The following is an 18,060-nucleotide window of genomic DNA, read 5'->3' on the forward strand; positions in this document are numbered from 1 at the left end:
CTCTCTCTCTCTCTCGTCCTCCTCTTTTCCCTTCTGAACCCCAGTCCCTTCCCTCTCTCCTCCCTTTTTCCTTCTTCGCCTTCACATCACATTTCTCTCTTCCCCCCCCCCCCCCCTCCTCTCCCTCTTCCGACATCTTTTCTCGTCTACCCTCTTTACTGCCTCTTTCCCACTACCTCTTCCTTACATTCTCACCAACCCTCTTCACCATTCCCCAACACCATCAACTCACTTCAAAACCTAGTATAAATAATCAATCTTCTTTTGGCCACGGGAGTGTACATTTGGCTGTCTGTGTGGTTATGTGTGGGAATTTTGCTAGAAAAATAGCTAGTGCTCAAAAGCTAGTAATGATGATGTGTTTCAGTGCTTCATGCATCAGTCCACTGTAGACGAGTGGTTGCCTTTCCCTTATTTTGAATAATGAAGTATTTGTCATGTTTTTGCTTCAGTAAAACTTTTTCTCATATCGGAAAATAAATTACTGTGTGAGATAAGGAAAAAATCTGAGGCCTGATGTGGATTTAGTGCACAAAAAACCATTAGAGTAAGCTACTCACTTACAAATAGTAATTATTATTTCATTGGCATGTGTAGTCTTTTTCCTGGGAAGTCTCACGTTGCAGTATGCCATCTGACAGATCTACTAGTTGGACACTAGGAGTCCAGGAATTGAAGAGTATGGTGAAGCATCTAAATCTAGATCTACATACTGCAAACCACTGTGAAGTGCATGGCAGAGAGTACTTATTAGAGCTTCTTCCCATTCCATTTACATATGGAAACCAGGAAGAGTGAGTGCTTAAGTGTCTCTGTGCTTTCTGTAATTAGTCTAATCTAGCGTCTGGCCCTTCAGGTTTTTCAGCATCTCTGTAACACTCTCCCAGGTGTCGATTAAATCTGTGACCACTTCTGATGCCTTCCTTTGTATATGTTCTGTATCCCCTGTTAGTCCTATCTGGTATGGGTTCCACATAATTGAGCATTATTGTAGGGTATGTTGCACCAATGTTTTATTTGTAAACAGTTTTTGCACCACTTTGAAATCTTGTCAAGATCTGACTGAATACCTGTGCAGCTTTTTTCTGACAGCACTTCAGTACAGATAACTGGATCATTCGTGAGAAATATGTTGTTACTCTTAATATTATCAGCCAGATCATAATATGCAACATGAAAAGCAAAGGTCTGAACATAGTGCCCTAGGACACATCCAAAGTTACTTCTACATCTGTCGATGACTCTATCCAAGATAACATGCTGCATCCTCCCCACTAAGAAATTCTCAGTCCAGTCTCAAAGTTTACTTGATGTCCAGTATGATCATACTTCTGATGACAAATGTTGGTGTGGAATGGAGTCGAATGAAAGTCAATAAATAATGCATTACCTGACTGCCTTGGTCCATAGTTTTCAGGATGCCATGTGAAAAAAGTGGGAGTTGGGTTTCATGTGACTGACGTTTTTGGAAAGTGGGAGTTGGGTTTCATGTGACTGACGTTTTTGGTTTCCATGCTGGTCGGCATAAAGGAGATCATTCCGTTCAAGATATCTCACACTGCCCGAGCTTAGAATGTGTTCCCAGATTTCACAACAACTGATTCAAAGATATTGGATGATAATTTTGTGCATCATTTCTGTTAGCCTTGTTGCAGATAGGTGTGATTACAGTTTGTGAGATATGTTCTGGTTAAAAAATGAGATCGACAGGAAGTGTAAAATGGCTAAGCAGGCATGGCTAGAGGACAAATGTAAGGATGTAGAGGCTTATCTCACTAGGGGTAAGATAGATACAGCCTACAGGAAAATTAAAGAGACCTTTTGGAGAAAAGAGAGCCACTTGTATGAATATCAAGAGCTCAGATGGAAACCCAGTTCTAAGCAAAGAGGGGAAAGCAGAAAGGTGGAAGGAGTATATAGAGGGTCTATACAAGGGCGATGTACTTGAGGACAATATTATGGAAATGGAAGAGGATGTAGATGAAGATGAAATGGGAGATACGATACTGCGTGAAGAGTTTGACAGAGCACTGAAAGACCTGAGTCGAAACAAGGCCCCGGGAGTAGACAACATTCCATTAGAACTACTGACGGCCTTGGGAGAGCCAGTCCTGACAAAACCCTACCATCTGGTGAGCAAAATGTACGAGACAGGCGAAATACCCTCAGACTTCAAGAAGAATATAATAATTCCAATCCCAAAGAAAGCAGGTGTTGACAGATGTGAAAATTACCGGACTATCAGTTTAATAAGTCACAGTTGCAAAATACTGACGTGAATTATTTACAGACGAATGGAAAAACTGGTAGAAGCCGACCTCGGGGAAGATCAGTTTGGATTCCGTAGAAATATGGGGACACGTGAGGCAATACTGACCCTACGACTTATTTTAGAAGCTAGATTAAGAAAAGGCAAACCTACATTTCTAGCATTTGTAGACTTAGAGAAAGCTTTTGACAGTGTTGACTGGAATACTCTCTTTCAAATTCTAAAGGTGGCAGGGGTAAAATACAGGGAGCGAAAGGCTATTTACAATTTGTACAGAAACCAGATGGCAGTTATAAGAGTCGAGGGGCATGAAAGGGAAGCAGTGGTTGGGAAGGGAGTGAGATAGGGTTGTAGCCTCTCCCCGATGTTATTCAATCTGTATATTGAGCAAGCAGTAAAGGAAACAAAAGAAAAATTTGGAGTAGATATTAAAATCCAGGGAGAAGAAATAAAAACTTTGAGGTTCGCCGATGACATTGTAATTCTGTCAGAGACAGCAAAGGACTTGGAAGAGCAGTTGAACAGAATGGATAGTGTCTTGAAATGAGGATATAAGATGAACATCAACAAAAGCAAAACGAGGATAATGGAATGTAGTCGAATTAAGTCAGGTGATGCTGAGGGAATTAGATCAGGAAATGAGACACTTAAAGTAGTAAAGGAGTTTTGCTATTTGGGGAGCAAAATAACTGATGATGGTCGAAGTAGAGAGGATATAAAATGTAGACTGGCAATGGCAAGGAAAGCGTTTCTAAAGAAGAGAAATTTGTTAACATCGAGTATAGATTTAAGTGTCAGGAAGTCGTTTCTGAAAGTATTTGTATGGAGTGTAGCCATGTATGGAAGTGAAACATGGACAATAAATAGTTTGGACAAGAAGAGAATAGAAGCTTTTGAAATGTGGTGCTACAGAAGAATGTTGAAGATTAGGTGGGTAGATCACGTAACTAATGAGGAGGTATTGAATAGGATTGGGGAGAAGAGAAGTTTGTGGCACAACTTGACTAGAAGAAGAGATCAGTTGGTAGGAAATGTCCTGAGGCATCAAGGGATCACAAATTTAGCATTGGAGGGCAGTGTGGAGGGTAAAAATCGCAGAGGGAGACCAAGAGATGAATACACTAAGCAGATTCAGAAGGATGTAGGTTGCAGTAGGTACTGGGAAATGAAGGAGCTTGCACAGGATAGATTAGCATGGAGAGCTGCTTCAAACCAGTCTCAGGACTGAAGACCACAACAACAACAACAAAAGAGGACCTTCCTCATCTAAAAACTGTGAGTAATATCTCTTGTTATCTTGTTGTTGTAGTAGTTGTTGTTGTCTTCAGCCCAAAGGCTGGTCTGATGCAGCTCTCCATGCTACTCTATTCTGTGCAAGCCTTTTCATCTGTGAATAACAACTGTAACCTATATCCTCTTCAAACTGCTTAACATATTCATTTCTTGGTTTCCCTCTTCACATTTTGCTACCCGTGTTTCCCTCCAGTACTAAATTTGTGATCCCCTTATGTGTCAGAAGAATGTGTCCAATCAGCCGATCCATTCCTTTAGTCAAGTTGTCCCACAAAATTCTTTTCTCTCCAATTCTCTTCAACAGCACCTCATTAATTATATGAACACCCATCCAACTTTGGCATTCTTCTGCAGCACCCCATTTCAAAAGCTCCTATTCGATGGTTGTCTGAGTTGTGTATCGCTCACATTACCCTTCTGTACAGGGCTATTCCCTAGACAGGTACCTGTAGGAGAGATTTGCTAACACTTAAATCGCTATTCGATGGTAACAAATTTCTCTTCTTCAGAAAGGCTTTTCATGCCATTGCCAATCTACATTTTATATCCTCTCTACTTTGACTATCATCAGTTATTGTATTGTCCAAATAGCAAAACTCTTCTGCTATTTCTAGTGTGTCGTTTCCTCATTGAATTCCCTCATCATTGCCTGATTTGATTCAACAACATTCCAATACCATTGTTTTGTTTTCGTTGACATTCTTCTTATATCCTCCTTTCAATACACTGTCCATTCCATTCACTGCTGTTTGAAGTCCTGTGCTGTCTCTGACAGAATTAAAATGTTGTTGGCAAGCCTTAAAGTTTTCATTTTTCTCCCTAAACTTTTAATTTCTACTCCACATTTTTATTTGGTTTCCTTTACTGCTTGCACAGTGTACAGATTGAATGACATTGACAATAGGCTACAACACTGTATCACATGATTTTCACCACCTGCTTTCCTTTCATGCCCCTCGACTAATATAGCTGTCGTCTGGTTTCTGTACAAGTTGTATATAGCTTTTCATTCCCTGTGTTTTCCCCTGCTATCTTTAGAATTTCAAAGAGTGCATTCCAATCAACATTACTGAAAGCTCTCTGTAAGTCTACGAATGCTATAAACATCGGTTGCTTTTCCTTGACCTGGCTTCTAAGGTAGGCTATACAGTTGGTATTGTCCTGTGTGTTTCTACATTTCTCTGGAATCCAAACTGATCTTCCTGGAGGTCAACTTTTAGCAATTTTTCCATTCTTCTGTAAAGAATTCATGTTTGTATTTTGCAAAGCATGACTTATTAAACTGATAGTCCAGTAGTATTCACACCTGTCAGCATTTGATTTATTTGGAATTGGAATTATTACATTGTTCTTGCAGTCTATGGATGTTTCGCCTGTCTCATACATCTTGTTACGTACAGTGCTATCATTGGCACAACAAAGCTCACAGCAGTCTCATTCCAGACCTGAATGCTTCTGAATCTCAGAGCTTGGGATCAGTATGTGCCAGCAGAGCTTTCAGGTCTCCAGCCAGTATCAACATCTAACAGTCAGTCGATCACTGTGTCATCCATAATACACTTGATCAGAATGGTTGCACCATGCTGTCTGCAGGCTTTGACGATGAGCAGCTCATCTGCCTTTATTCTCTGTATATTGATACATCCAGACTGCTGTTTTATGGGTGCTAACAGTTATATGCTGTGATTGCTTAGATGTACATTGGGATCTACCATATTTGGTTCCCTTAATTCTCAATATGATGTTACTAAAAGGTCTCCTCCAGGTCTAATTAGAATGACCTTTTGAAGAGCTCTGCAGAATCCTTACTACTTTCTCTCTCCATCCATGATTGTATTGGAAAGGAATCATAATAGACTGTATTGTTGTTTTAATAGACTACATTGTTGTGGTTTTCAGTCTGAAGACTGGTTTGATGCAACTCTATCCTGCGCAGGCATCTTCATTTCCGAATAGACTGTAGGTTATAGTAAAAATTATACAGTGCCACACATACTTCACTGATTCACAGAATATAGTTAGTTATTTCCACTTTCTGTAGATTGTATTCATGATAATGATGTGGAATGTGTCACTAGAATAAATTATTGCAGAGAGAGAGACTCAAAAATATTAATATGATTGTATGTTGGTCATTTACAGTTTTCAACTGGCAACTTAATTCTATTCATAAATTTCACTGTAGTTTAGACAGAGTTGTTAAGAGCAAACTACTTTAATCTACATTTGAAAACACTTCTGCTGTCTGTCAAAAACATTATAGCTGTATATTTCTCACCTTGTTTAGTGCCACTGCCATATTCAGAAGAGGAAGGTGGAGGTACTTTTTCTGTGTGATATTGTTTAGACATAGATACCTGTCAGATACCTGTTTTATACTTCTGAGTCTAAGTTTTGGTCTAAATAACATTTTATAAACATAATATGTCATATTGTATTTTATAAATATAACCTGCATTATGTAACTTACTTATGAAATTAGTTGTAAAACACTTGTTACATACAGCTACATTTCTCATGAAATTGTCTTCAATTATCTTTGCTACAACTATCAACTGTCTTTAATGAACTAATGAAGTACAGTGAAAATAATTCTTGCAACTCTGCACTGATTTCCAAGCAATTTTAAAGCTTAGATTTTCAAAGTTTATTTGAAACTGATGGTTATCCATTGAAGAAGAAGTACTTACTCGTAATTTAAGGTTTTAATACAATGTAAGCTCCTGCATTTACAGAATATTATGTGGTCATAGTCACCAAGTGTGCCATTTTGCTTCTCTTTGATTTATATCATCACATATTTATTGATGTAAGCACATTAATGTATATAAGGTGCTAAGTCTTGCTCTGGTTGAGACACAATGGGAACACATCCCAGGTAGATGATGTAGAACAGTTTTATTGAAAACTGTATAAACCAAAATACTTCTCTGTTGGAGAAAAGTGAATCACTGCAATAGTTTGTGAAAGTTCATGAGTAGTACTGAATTTACACAAGTCTGAATTTAAGCCGAATGCTATAATGACCAAACAGTCAAAGTGTAATATTCATCAGAACTAGAACAAAATAATGTAGTGAAGTTCAATGGCCGATCCCTCATTCAGCAGTTGCTGTTGCGGCACAGTGTTGTACGTAAGAAAAGGTTCCAATCCAGACTGATTGAAGAACTGCAGATGCAGTTGGCACCTGGCCCAGTGCTTGATGGAAGTTGCCTTGAAGTTGTCTACTGATGCAATCCCTTCGTGGTTAAGCTGCAGGTACACCATCACCGTGGTTGCAGTTCTGTAGGGACTACATCTCGTACACAGCATCCCTTTGCCCCTGCAAGGACAAGAGGGTGTGGAACATCTCGGTGTCCAAGGAACATGACATCTCTTCTTAGCTGCCCATGTCCATGGAACTGCTGGCCCTGGTGGGCCGAGGTTGATGTCCATCAGAGTTGGTGTGTGGACCGGGGACTGAATGTCCTCAACAGAGGCTGTAGGATGTGGACTCTGTGGCTACTGTGGTTTTGCTGTTTGTCCAAGACTCTGGGAGGGGCGATGTCTGACTTTCAAATTAAAGATCATGACAATTCACTGCTGGGAGGTATCACTGTTTTCCATGAGTGTACCTCCTTGACATTCTTGGAACCAGTGGACTCATCGTGTAGTGGTAGTTCCACCTTAGCTTGTCGCAAAAACTGGGTGACCACTTCCAGGATCCATTTGCAGTGATTTTTGGAGAAAACCAATGCCCAGACATCATATTTGACAAAATAATGGTGGTGTTGAGACCATGTATGGGGAGACGGAGTTCTCATAGTATGGAGAAAGGATATTTGGACTGGTGCTGCCATCCATGGAGTTTTTCGGTGGGGCTGTTGCTGTCCTGAGGGGTGGAGTGATAAGATGCTGAAAACAGAGTCAGAGCTTCATTTAAATCATGATGGCATTGCGACTTTGCTAATTGTGACTTAAACATGTGAACAAAACAGTCTGATAATCCTTTGGATGAAAGATAGAAAAGTTCTGTGTGCACTAGGGCCATACCATTGGAAGAACAATGACATGTAATTTTGGAAGAAATGAACTGAGGCTTGTTGTTCCTAACCATGTTTCCAGGAGTGTTCTATAGAGAAGATCTGCGCTAGAGCGTGGATAGTCTATGCCCAGGATGTCGAAGACGTCCAAGAAATGTAGTGGAATCCAGTTCCAGTATTGACCATGATAAATTGTGAATACCTAATATCTATGGTAAATAAAAATCCAAGTAAGAGGCTTGCAAAAGTTAAATGGAATAGTAACCAGAGTCTTGAAGCACCTAGCCAAGGGGAATATTTATGAGCAGGTGCCACCTGTTTGCTTTGGCAGGTCTCACATTCCACCTTCATGTTGGTAATATCTGTATCAAAAAAAAAAAAAGCTCCGTCTTTAGGCCACAAGTGGCCCTTCCGGGACCGTCCGGCCGCCGTGTCATCTTCCGAGGAAGATGCGGATATGGAGGGGCGTGTGGTCAGCACACCGCACTCCCGACCGTTAGGACGGTATTCTTTGACCGAAGCCGCTACTAATCGGTCGAGTAGCTCCTCAATTGGCATCACGAGGCTGAGTGCACCCCGAAAAATGGCAACAGCACATGGCGGCGGGATGGTGACCCATCCAAGTGCCGGCCACGCCCGACAGCGCTTAACTTCGGTGATCTCATGGGAACCGGTGTAGCCACTGCGGCAAGGCCGTTGCCTATCTGTATCAAGACATTGCCAATATGCATGTTGATAGGCTATCCTCTTAATAAGCACAACTTCCCAGTAGCATTGGTGTGGGAGGCACAAGATGCGGTGTTACAAGGCGGATGGGATCACAACATTGGTATGACTATCTTCTCTTGAACCAAGAGGACTCCATTGAGGGCTGGATGTGCGTGTGCATATGCTGGAATGCTTGGACTTCTAAATGATTTAATTGTTTCCAATCTGTCAGCCACTCCTTTTGCACCAGCCAGAGTATTTCCTTGAAAACTGGGTTGTGAACTGAGTTGTGTGTCCTGTCCAAAGGTAACCTGGAGAGAACGTCAGCATTTGCATGTTGAACTGTCGAGTGGTATTTGGTGTCACATGGCTAGCTAGACAAAAATAATGCCCACCTCTGGAAGCAATGAGCCAGTTTGGTTGGAATATTGAAGATTGCCTTGAATAATGGGAAAAGAGATTTATGTTCAGTTAGTAATGTAAAATGTCGGCTGTACACATAATTGTCGAATTTCTGGAGTGTGAACACAATACCAAGGGCCTTCTTTTCCATTTGGCTGTTGTACGGTTGTGTCAGTGTCAGAGTTTTGGATATGAATGCAGTATTGACATTTCACACCATGTACTTTTTGAGATAATATCATGCCCAAGTTATAACCAGAAGCAGTAGCTGCTACAATTAAAGGTTTTGACGGACCGTAGGCCATGAGGCATATAGAAGGCTTTATCGCAGACTAGAGGCCAAGTAAACTTCACATAACAGCTGATGGAACAGTTCTGCTATGGTTGTGGCTTGTGGGATGAACTTGTGATAATAATTAAGTTGGCCGGGCACAAATTGTAGCATGTTTGTTTGCATGGCCATCTTCTGTGCAGCAGCTATTGAAATCAGTTATATCAGTTTTTCTCTCTTAAGCTTACTACTGAAAGTTAATTAAAGGGAGTTTTACACCAGATACATTTTGCTTTTAACTCGCAATCATCCCTCCCCCCCCCCCCCCCCCCCCCCTCACTACCTTCCCTCATCTCCTCTCACATCTCTGCCTAACATATAAGACATTTTCACTAATTTACACTCTCTCTCTCTCTCTCTCTCTCTCTCTCTCTCTCACACACACACACACACACACACACACACACACACACACACATACACAAATTAAATATATATAGCTAAAAACAAATGTAGTTTCTCAGGTTGACAATGTTTACAACTTACACAAAAACACATACACAAATTAAATATATATAGCTAAAAACAAATGTAGTTTCTCAGGTTGACAATGTTTACAACTTACACAAAAACAAACGAACAGAAACAAACACACTAATACTGTGCTGAGTGAGAACACACATAACTTCAGTTCAATTTCCAACAGTATGCAAATGCAGTATAAGAAAAACTGCAGAAAGACAAAACTGCCAGATGTACGTGTGAAACGAAGTCTTTTGACATCAGCCTCGGCTAACAAGGAGGGAAGAAGCAGTGGTTTGGAGAATATGTAAACAAGAGGTAGAAACACTTTAAGTAAAGTGCACACCAATTTTATAAACAAAAATACTGTTTCTAATGTGAAACAATCAAAAATGTACAAAATCAAACAATGAAAAGTCCAGGATGGAATAATGACAATATTACAAAAAGGATAGTTTGGTACTCACAATAAAGAGCAGATATTCTACATCGGCATCAACATCTACATCTATAATTGCAAATTACCATGAGGCGTATGACATAGGGTTTTCAATTAAATAATAAAAAAAAGGTCACAGATAAGCACAACAAAGAGACTGTCAAACAAGCAGGCTGTCAGCCAAAAGGGCCTTCTTCCAAATTAGACAACATACATACAAACACTAAAGCAAATGCAAAGTACACACACGTTCAATTGTCTCTGGTTTGGGTGAGAATTGTATTCCTGAAGCACTGAGAACATGACCATGATATTCCACCTCAGCGACAAAAAATGGGTCTAGCTGCTGCCTCGGCAGCCAGAGAAATTGGTCATGTGTGAATGAATTGTGCTTGCTTGAGTGTGTCCGTATATGTCGTCTAATTTGGAAGAAAGCCCTTTTGGCTGAAAGTTTACTTGTTTGACAGTCTTTTTGTTGTGCCTATCTGCGACTCAACATTTCTGCAGTATGGTGAATAGCAATATATACTTTTCATAATATAGTCAAAAATGTTCAAACATATGTATTTAATTTGCAGAATAATGACAGAAGATGCTTTATAAATAAAAGCAAAATGTGTCTGTTGTAAAACTTTCTTTAATTAAAGTACAGTAAGCTTAAGATGGAGAAATCAATAAGAGCAGACTGTAGTAGTTGCTTGATATCCTGTGGGACTGAGAGTTTCTGGATGGCTTCAGTATGTTGTTGTGTGGATTGTATTCATGGAGCACTAAGTACATGGCCAAGATATTCCACCTCAGGGACAAAAAATGAGTCTTGTGTAAGCCTTGAGACTGGTTAGTTGAAAAATGACAAAGAAATAATCAAGATTGGCTGCCACCTCCTGAGCATTTTTACCACTGACTAATATGTTCTCCAGGTAGTTTGCTGTGCCGGTTATATTCCTCATTTGCTGTTCAAGGTATCATTGAAAAATAATTGGAGCACTGCCAATGCCAAAAGGAAGCCTGTTATAGCAGAAAAATGCAAACAGAGTGTTAATGACTAGAATGTTCCGGATGCCTCATCCAGAGGGAGCTGAAGGTAAGCATCCTGCAAATCAGTATTGGCAAAAATCTCGCCTCCTGCGAGTCACACCATAATGTCTTCCAATTTTGGAATTGGGTAGGTGTCAATGACAGACTGTGCATTGATTGTGGTCTTGAATTTGAAGTGACCCATTTGGCTTTTCCACATGATTGCTTGGAGTAGCCCTGACTGATGGTGTCCTTAGTGAGAATGCCTTCCTGTTGGAGGCACTGCAGTTCTGACTGCGGCTTATCTCTGTGAGTGAAGTGAATATTCCACACTTTGAAGAAGGAGGTATTGGCTATTGGAGTGAGAGTGATATGAGCCTCAAATCCAGTAATGCTGGTGTTAAGATGAGAAAAACTGACTTGCACTCAGATCATTTGTTGCTTAAGTAGCAGCTAGTCACTGATGATTGAATGCTGTTGATGGGAGCATGTACTTCCAAGCCCAAATCATTAAAAAATTCCAGACCAAGGATTTTTGTGGCTCATTCAGTGGTTATATAAAGGAACTTAATAATTTTTTCTTATCGATAAATGTATAGATAATAATTTGACTCTCACACCAAAGATTAATTTGAAAAATATTTAACACTGACAGACAAAAGAAGATTTACACTTGTCGTTTATTAGTTTTAGTAATAGTTAACTCTCATTGTTCTCATGTGCTGATAACACGAGGGTCACTCCAAAAGAAATACACACTATTTTTTTTAAAATCCATCTTTTATTCTAGATGTTTGAAAGTTTTAGTGTGTAGATACATCATATAGGAACAATATTTTCATTTCTCCACATAATTTCCATCCCTTTCAACTGCCTTATGCCATCTTGGAACCAGTGCCTGTATACCCACACAGTAAAATTCTGGACCAACCTGTTGGAGCCACTGTTTGGCAGTGTGCACAAGGGAGTCATCATCTTCAAACCTTGTTCCATGAAGAGAGTCTTTCAGTTTCCCAAAGACATGATAGTCACATAGAGACAGGTCAGGACTGTAAGGCGGGTGTTTCAGTGTTGTTCATTCGAGTTTTGTGATCGCTTCCATGGTTTTTTGACTGACATGTGGCCGTGCATTGTCGTGCAACAGCAAAACATCCTGCTTTTGCTGATGTGGTCGAACACGACTCAGTCGAGCATGAAGTTTCTTCAGTGTCATTACATATGCATCAGAATTTATGGTGGTTACACTTGGCATGATGTCCACAAGCAAGAGTCCTTCAGAAACGAAAAATACCATAACCATAACTTTTCCAGCAGGTGTGGTTTTGATTTTTTTTTTTTTTTTTTGTGTGATTTTGCATGATGTCACTCCATTGACTGCCTCTTTTCTCTGGTGAAAAATGATGGAGCCATTTTTCATCACCTGTCACAATTCTTCCAAGAAATTCATCTCCACCATTCTCGTACTGTTCCAAAAGTTCGCTGCATACCGTTTCTTTTTTTCTTTGTGAGCCATTGTCAACATCCTGGGAACCCACCTGGCACAAACCTTTTTTAACGCCAACACTTTCAGTATTCTGCAACACTTCCTTCCCCTATCCCAACATAGCGTGACAATTTGTTCACTGCGATGTGTCTGTCAGCAGTCACCAATTCGTTAACTCTCTGCATATTGTCAGCAGTGTGTGCAGTACGAGGCCTACCGCTGCAAGGGCAACCCTAAATATTGCCGTGCCCGCTTTCATCACGTAACCTGCTTGCCCACCGACTAACTGTACTGTGATCAACAGCCGCATCTCCATACACCTTTTTCAACCTCTTGTGGATGTTTCCCACTGTCTCGTTTTCACAGCACAGGAATTCTATGACAGCACATTGCTTCTGACAAACTTCAAATGTAGCAGCCATCTTGAAGACATGCTGTGACGGCACCACTCAACGGGAGCAGGTTGAACTAAGTTTGAAAACAAGTCTACACACTGTACAACTTTCACACATGAAGAATGAAAACTGTATTTTTACAAAAATAGTGTGCATTTCTTTTGGAGTGACCCTCGTAAGATGTAAACCAAGTGCTCCATAATTCAAAGTGAAATTGTGTTATATAATAAAAGCAAATTATGAAACAATACAGTTTTCTCATTTACGATACCATGGATCCCAACTCCTGTAACTTTGGAAGATTATTATTATTATTTTAATTTTGTATGGAGAATTTAGATGGAGGTGATGATCTTCATGGCGGTGCTGCTCAGCAATAGAGGTACGTGAATGTGGTCATCTCTTTCCCTTTGTGGCTGCCAATGTCAATTTCATTATTTAGGTCATATTTGCCATGACATTCAGAACCTGCAGTCTTTCTTTTCTTTTAATTATGAAGTCTGATTATTTTCTTTCTTAGAAGGATAAATGCATTTTAACCACAATTTTTTTCACCCAGGCCATGGGAAAGATATTACTTAGAACATACATGCCTCTATCCCAATTGTACGTTCGCAAACAACTGAGTGTGTACCTACGTAACTATACTTATGACCGATTTCCCTTACAGTATTAATTCTTACTTTGAACCACGCACTTGCAAATGTACATGCTCTCTTATTTTGTGTAGTTAGTTGGGTGTATTCCTGAATAACATTACTTTTCATTTTCAGTGGCTTAGTTTCCACAGTTGACCTTTGCCTGTGTAGCAATGGCACTTCACACGAACTCTTATTTCAAAATTACACCGGCTGACTAAGTTTCTAACAGTTTAACAGGGCAATACAGTTACCACCAAGATGCCTGTCATGAAGACAGTAGAATAATTCTGATTGGAAGCTGTGAATTGTCCTTTCATTTTGATAGTATTCTTGCTGTAGCTAGCAGAATTACTGTAGCGGAGGGGCTCCATAAGTCTCCTAAATTGATAATTGTGGAAGAACTCATGTCAATATGGAACTCCACAGAGACTGTGTTGACTTCCACCATGAGCTTGAAGAATCTATCAGATACAGGGAGCACACTATTGACATGTAAAATGTCTGGAGTATAGGCATCGGACACCTCCTCAACTCCAGGAGAAAGGGGCTCCATGTGTGCATAATCTACCTTCATCTTGAGGGAAGATTGGCAAACTTCTGCCTTGTTTCCTGTCTTGTCGCAGGAAGAACATTTATCCCAGCAAAGGTAGGAGATGAGGTACTGGTGGGAGTAAAGCTGTGAGGATTCGTCATAAGTTGTGCTTGGGCGGCTCAGTTGGTAGAGCACTTGGCCAGAAAAGGGAAAAGATTCTAAGTTTGAGTCTCAATCTGGCACACACTTTTAATCTGCCAGTAAGTTTGATAATAACAGTGTTGCCATAGGCGAGTGATAAAACAGTTGCTGCATGAGAATAATCATTTTGGGCAATGCGCATTGGTAGAGGGCTTGCCAGGTGCAGACAAATCAGAATGCTGTAAAGACCAAAGTTGGGGCTGGTGAGTCGGGTGGGCCGTAACATTTGTGAAAGGTCTTGTAATTTTGCTGATGATTGTAGAGATTCTTCAAAAGCCTTAATAATGGGGAGGCAAGTCTGTAACTTGGGATCCTTAAAATTGAAGATGTCAGTATGGAGTCCTTCATCTGATGAATGTACAAAGGTCATGTTTCTGACAAGTGAAGTTGCTTTGGATGGTTTACAGTGAGGGTTATAACCTTGAACCTGACAGCCATGGAACAAATCATGCAATTTTGCTCTTTGCTCTCTGCAAGATTGTCCACTAAGCTTGTGGCAGCTAAAAAACTTATGGCAGTCCGTAGCAACATGTACTTGAGAATAAAAATATCTTAGTAAACATGCCTTTAAGTGATTTTATGGGAGGAGTTTGTCGGGCTTCCCTTCAGAGTGAGTTGCTGCTGTAAATGATACATTTCTGGGCCTGCATAGGGTAAGAAGAATGAGGGCTGCTGGATGTCACCAGTGATACCATGGGCCAGGAAATATTGCTCCAGTCTGGCTACGTAGTTTGCTCAGGGCTTGATCTTCTGGTCAAACACCTGGAACAATGGTGACACCCCTCTGAATTACTTCACCAGTGTATCGATGTGGAGAGGCTGTTGGACAGCTCTGGGTTGGACGTGGTGATGGTTGCCATCTTGTTCACCATTGTGTGTAGGATCTGTTGCATGTTCTGGAGTAACAGCAACAACTGGGTAGTAACATGTGAAGGGTTAGATATGGTGGAACGAAAATTCATTATCAAGGTCTTTGTGACATAAGAATCAGATGCACACTGACACTGTCTACCTGTAGCCACATGGTAAGTTGTGCACCATTTGAGGTGCAATGTGAACACTGTGCATGTAAACTATGTACCATAGTTTTCTTGAAAAGTACATAAACCAAAATACTCTTCCATTGGAGAGAAGTTAGTCACTACAATAGTTTGTGAAAATTCATGTTTAGCATTAAATTTACACAAGTCTGAACTAAGGGCTGAAGGCCGTAATGATCAATGTAAGAATGGTTGCCAGTCTGTATGGCGTACAGTCCATACACAGTATAAGATTAGGAGAACAAGCAGCAAATTAACATAAAATGGAAGAAAACATGACCTGTTGTGAAATCTTCAAGAATAATTAGAGAACATTTGTCTATAATTTTTCAGTTTACTTCTTTCTTACAATTCTGTTTATAGTTTTCTATTATCTTACATTACTCCAAAATTTCTTTAATTAAAATTACAACTCTTTTCAGGGTAAAGTAAAAGGAAATCAAAATGTGCAATCATTTAGCAAATTTTTATTTGGTTTTGAAGTATCTTATGCCTACACCTTTACAGGTCTCTTAGAACTGCATAGCTGATAATAGCAGGATGACCCATGAAGCTCTTGGGTGAAGTGTTTATTGTGGCCCTCTATGCCATAGGACTATTTTCTTCAATAACAAAGGCTGGATTTGCATGTCTCAGCAACCCATGTATTCATGGAATCTGCATAGATGACCTTAATAGGTATGTTCATCATCTTGAAATGATAATCTCATTGTGTTGATCAATTAGAAATAAATGTATTTTGAATACAGTTTCCTTCATTTGAAAAGTCAGCGCAGTGTAATTGTAGTTTGACCAGTCATGTAGCATGCATAATGTGTATATAAGGACTTTAGAGGCTGTTGATTGTGTCCTAGTACAAAGTATAACAATGTATCTTGTTTCTGCATCAGAATTCCATTGCAGTGATCAGAAGTTGTCAGAATTCACTGTTATGAGCTCAATTTTCAAAATTTGGTGCAAGTGAGAAACGCTATTTATCTTGCAAATACAGTCTGAAAATTGCAGATTTACCAGGTGCACCGGTATGAAATGAGCGTTAAGATACAAATGTGTCGATAGGGAACATTTGTTGTGAACGAGCCTTAATTTTTTTTTTGTTTGGATGGTATGACATCTGTCAAAGATATTTAGTATACATCAAGTCATGGAACAAACAACATCATATGTTTTCAACGTGTTAACAATGTCGAATTTTATACCAAAAAGTGATGATTTGTGGAAAGCATTAATTTTTTGTTTTCATTTGAAAAAAAGTACTGCAGAGTCGCATCGAATGCTTGTCGAGGCATATGGTGATTATGCTCTATCAGAAGTAACATGCGAAAGATGGTTTCAACGGTTCAGAAATAATGATTTTGATGTAAGAAATGAAGAACGTGGAAGACCACCAAAAAAGTTCGAAGACGCCGAATTGCAAGCAATATTGGATGAAGATGATACTTTGAGTCAGAAGAAAATGGCAGCAATGCTAAATGTTGCACAACAAACAATTTTGGACCATTTGAAAGCTATGGGAAAGATCCAAAAATGTGGAAAATGGGTGCCACATGAATTGAATGAAAGACACATGGAAAACCGAAAAACCATTTGTCAAATTTTGCTTTAAAGACATGTTTTGCATCAAATTGTTACTGGCGATGAAAAATGGCTTTATTTTAAGAATCCTAAATGGGAAAAATCATCGGTTAATCCGGGACAACCATTAACGTCGACTGCAAAACCAAATCGATTCGGCAAGAAGACAATCCTCTGTGTTTGGTGGGATCAGAAAGGTGTGGTGTATCATGAGCTTCTAAAACCCAGTGAAACTGTGAGTACTAATTGCTATAGACAACAAATGATCAATTTGAACTATGCATTGATCGAAAAAAGACCAGAATGGGCCAGAAGACATGGCAAAGTATTTTTTTTACACGACAATGCACCTGCACACAAAGCAAAACTGGTTCAGGATACAATCAAAACACTTGGCTGGGAGCTGCTACCCCACCCGCCGTATTCACCAGACTTGGCCCCTTCCAACTACCATTTGTTTTCATCAATGGGACACGCATTGGCTGAGGAACACTTCGATTCCTACGAAGGAGTCGGAAATTGGGTGTCTGATTGGTTTGCTTCAAAAGCCGAACATTTCTATTGGCGTGGTGTCCACAAATTGCCAGAAAGGTGGTCAAAATGTATAGAAAGCAATGGTCAGTACTTTGAATAAAATGTTTTTACTTTTCAATTGAAAATTAGTGTTTCATTTTCACAAAAAAACGATCATTTCATACCGGTACACCTGGTAATATTGAATCAATGTGTCCCCATTTTGATGCAAATTTAAGTTGTACATTCTATTTTGATACACATTTTTTCTATTATTATTTTGAATATTGTAACACATAGAGTTGTCAATTCATTAGATATTAAGTTGAGATAGTACTTTTCCATAATAAGATGAATTTTGGTTCCATTATATGTAACAGCCAGTCCCCACTGTTGTATCTGACTGTAATTTGTCTGTGATAGTGAGTATGAGATGTAGATGTAAATGTTTTGGAGACATAAATGATCAGCTGCTCAGTAGCATCAGGTATGTTAGGTGACAGCAGACTACTCATCTTGAGCTGTGAGAGTGGCTGTTACTAAACTAAGTGTCTGATTAGGTGAGTTGCCATTGTTTTCTATGTGCCTGTCTACAGTTACAGTGGTACTTCTATTTGGTGGGTAGTGAACTATCCTTGTATACTAATACATAAAAAGTTTCATTTATGATACAGTTGTGTGAATACCTTGATCTAAGATTCACAGTCTCATTTTGGCAGTGGACATGTCTGGTAACT

General features: G+C 39.6%; 1 protein-coding gene and 1 pseudogene across 1 annotated transcript in view; one reads left to right on the top strand and one right to left on the bottom strand.

The window, feature by feature from the left end:
- Positions 1-18,060, top strand: part of LOC126260367 (protein eyes shut-like) — a 276,950-nt gene that overhangs the window by 17,369 nt on the left and 241,521 nt on the right. Inside the window, exon 2 of the mRNA XM_049957695.1 lies at positions 15,743-15,919. Within this exon, the coding sequence (XP_049813652.1) occupies positions 15,783-15,919 (137 nt within the window). The 5' untranslated portion in view covers positions 15,743-15,782. The remainder of the gene's footprint in view (positions 1-15,742; positions 15,920-18,060) is intronic.
- Positions 8,169-8,285, bottom strand: LOC126260981 (5S ribosomal RNA; annotated as a pseudogene).

Source organism: Schistocerca nitens, chromosome 5 (assembly GCF_023898315.1).
Source record: "Schistocerca nitens isolate TAMUIC-IGC-003100 chromosome 5, iqSchNite1.1, whole genome shotgun sequence".
Lineage (NCBI taxonomy): Eukaryota > Metazoa > Arthropoda > Insecta > Orthoptera > Acrididae > Schistocerca > Schistocerca nitens.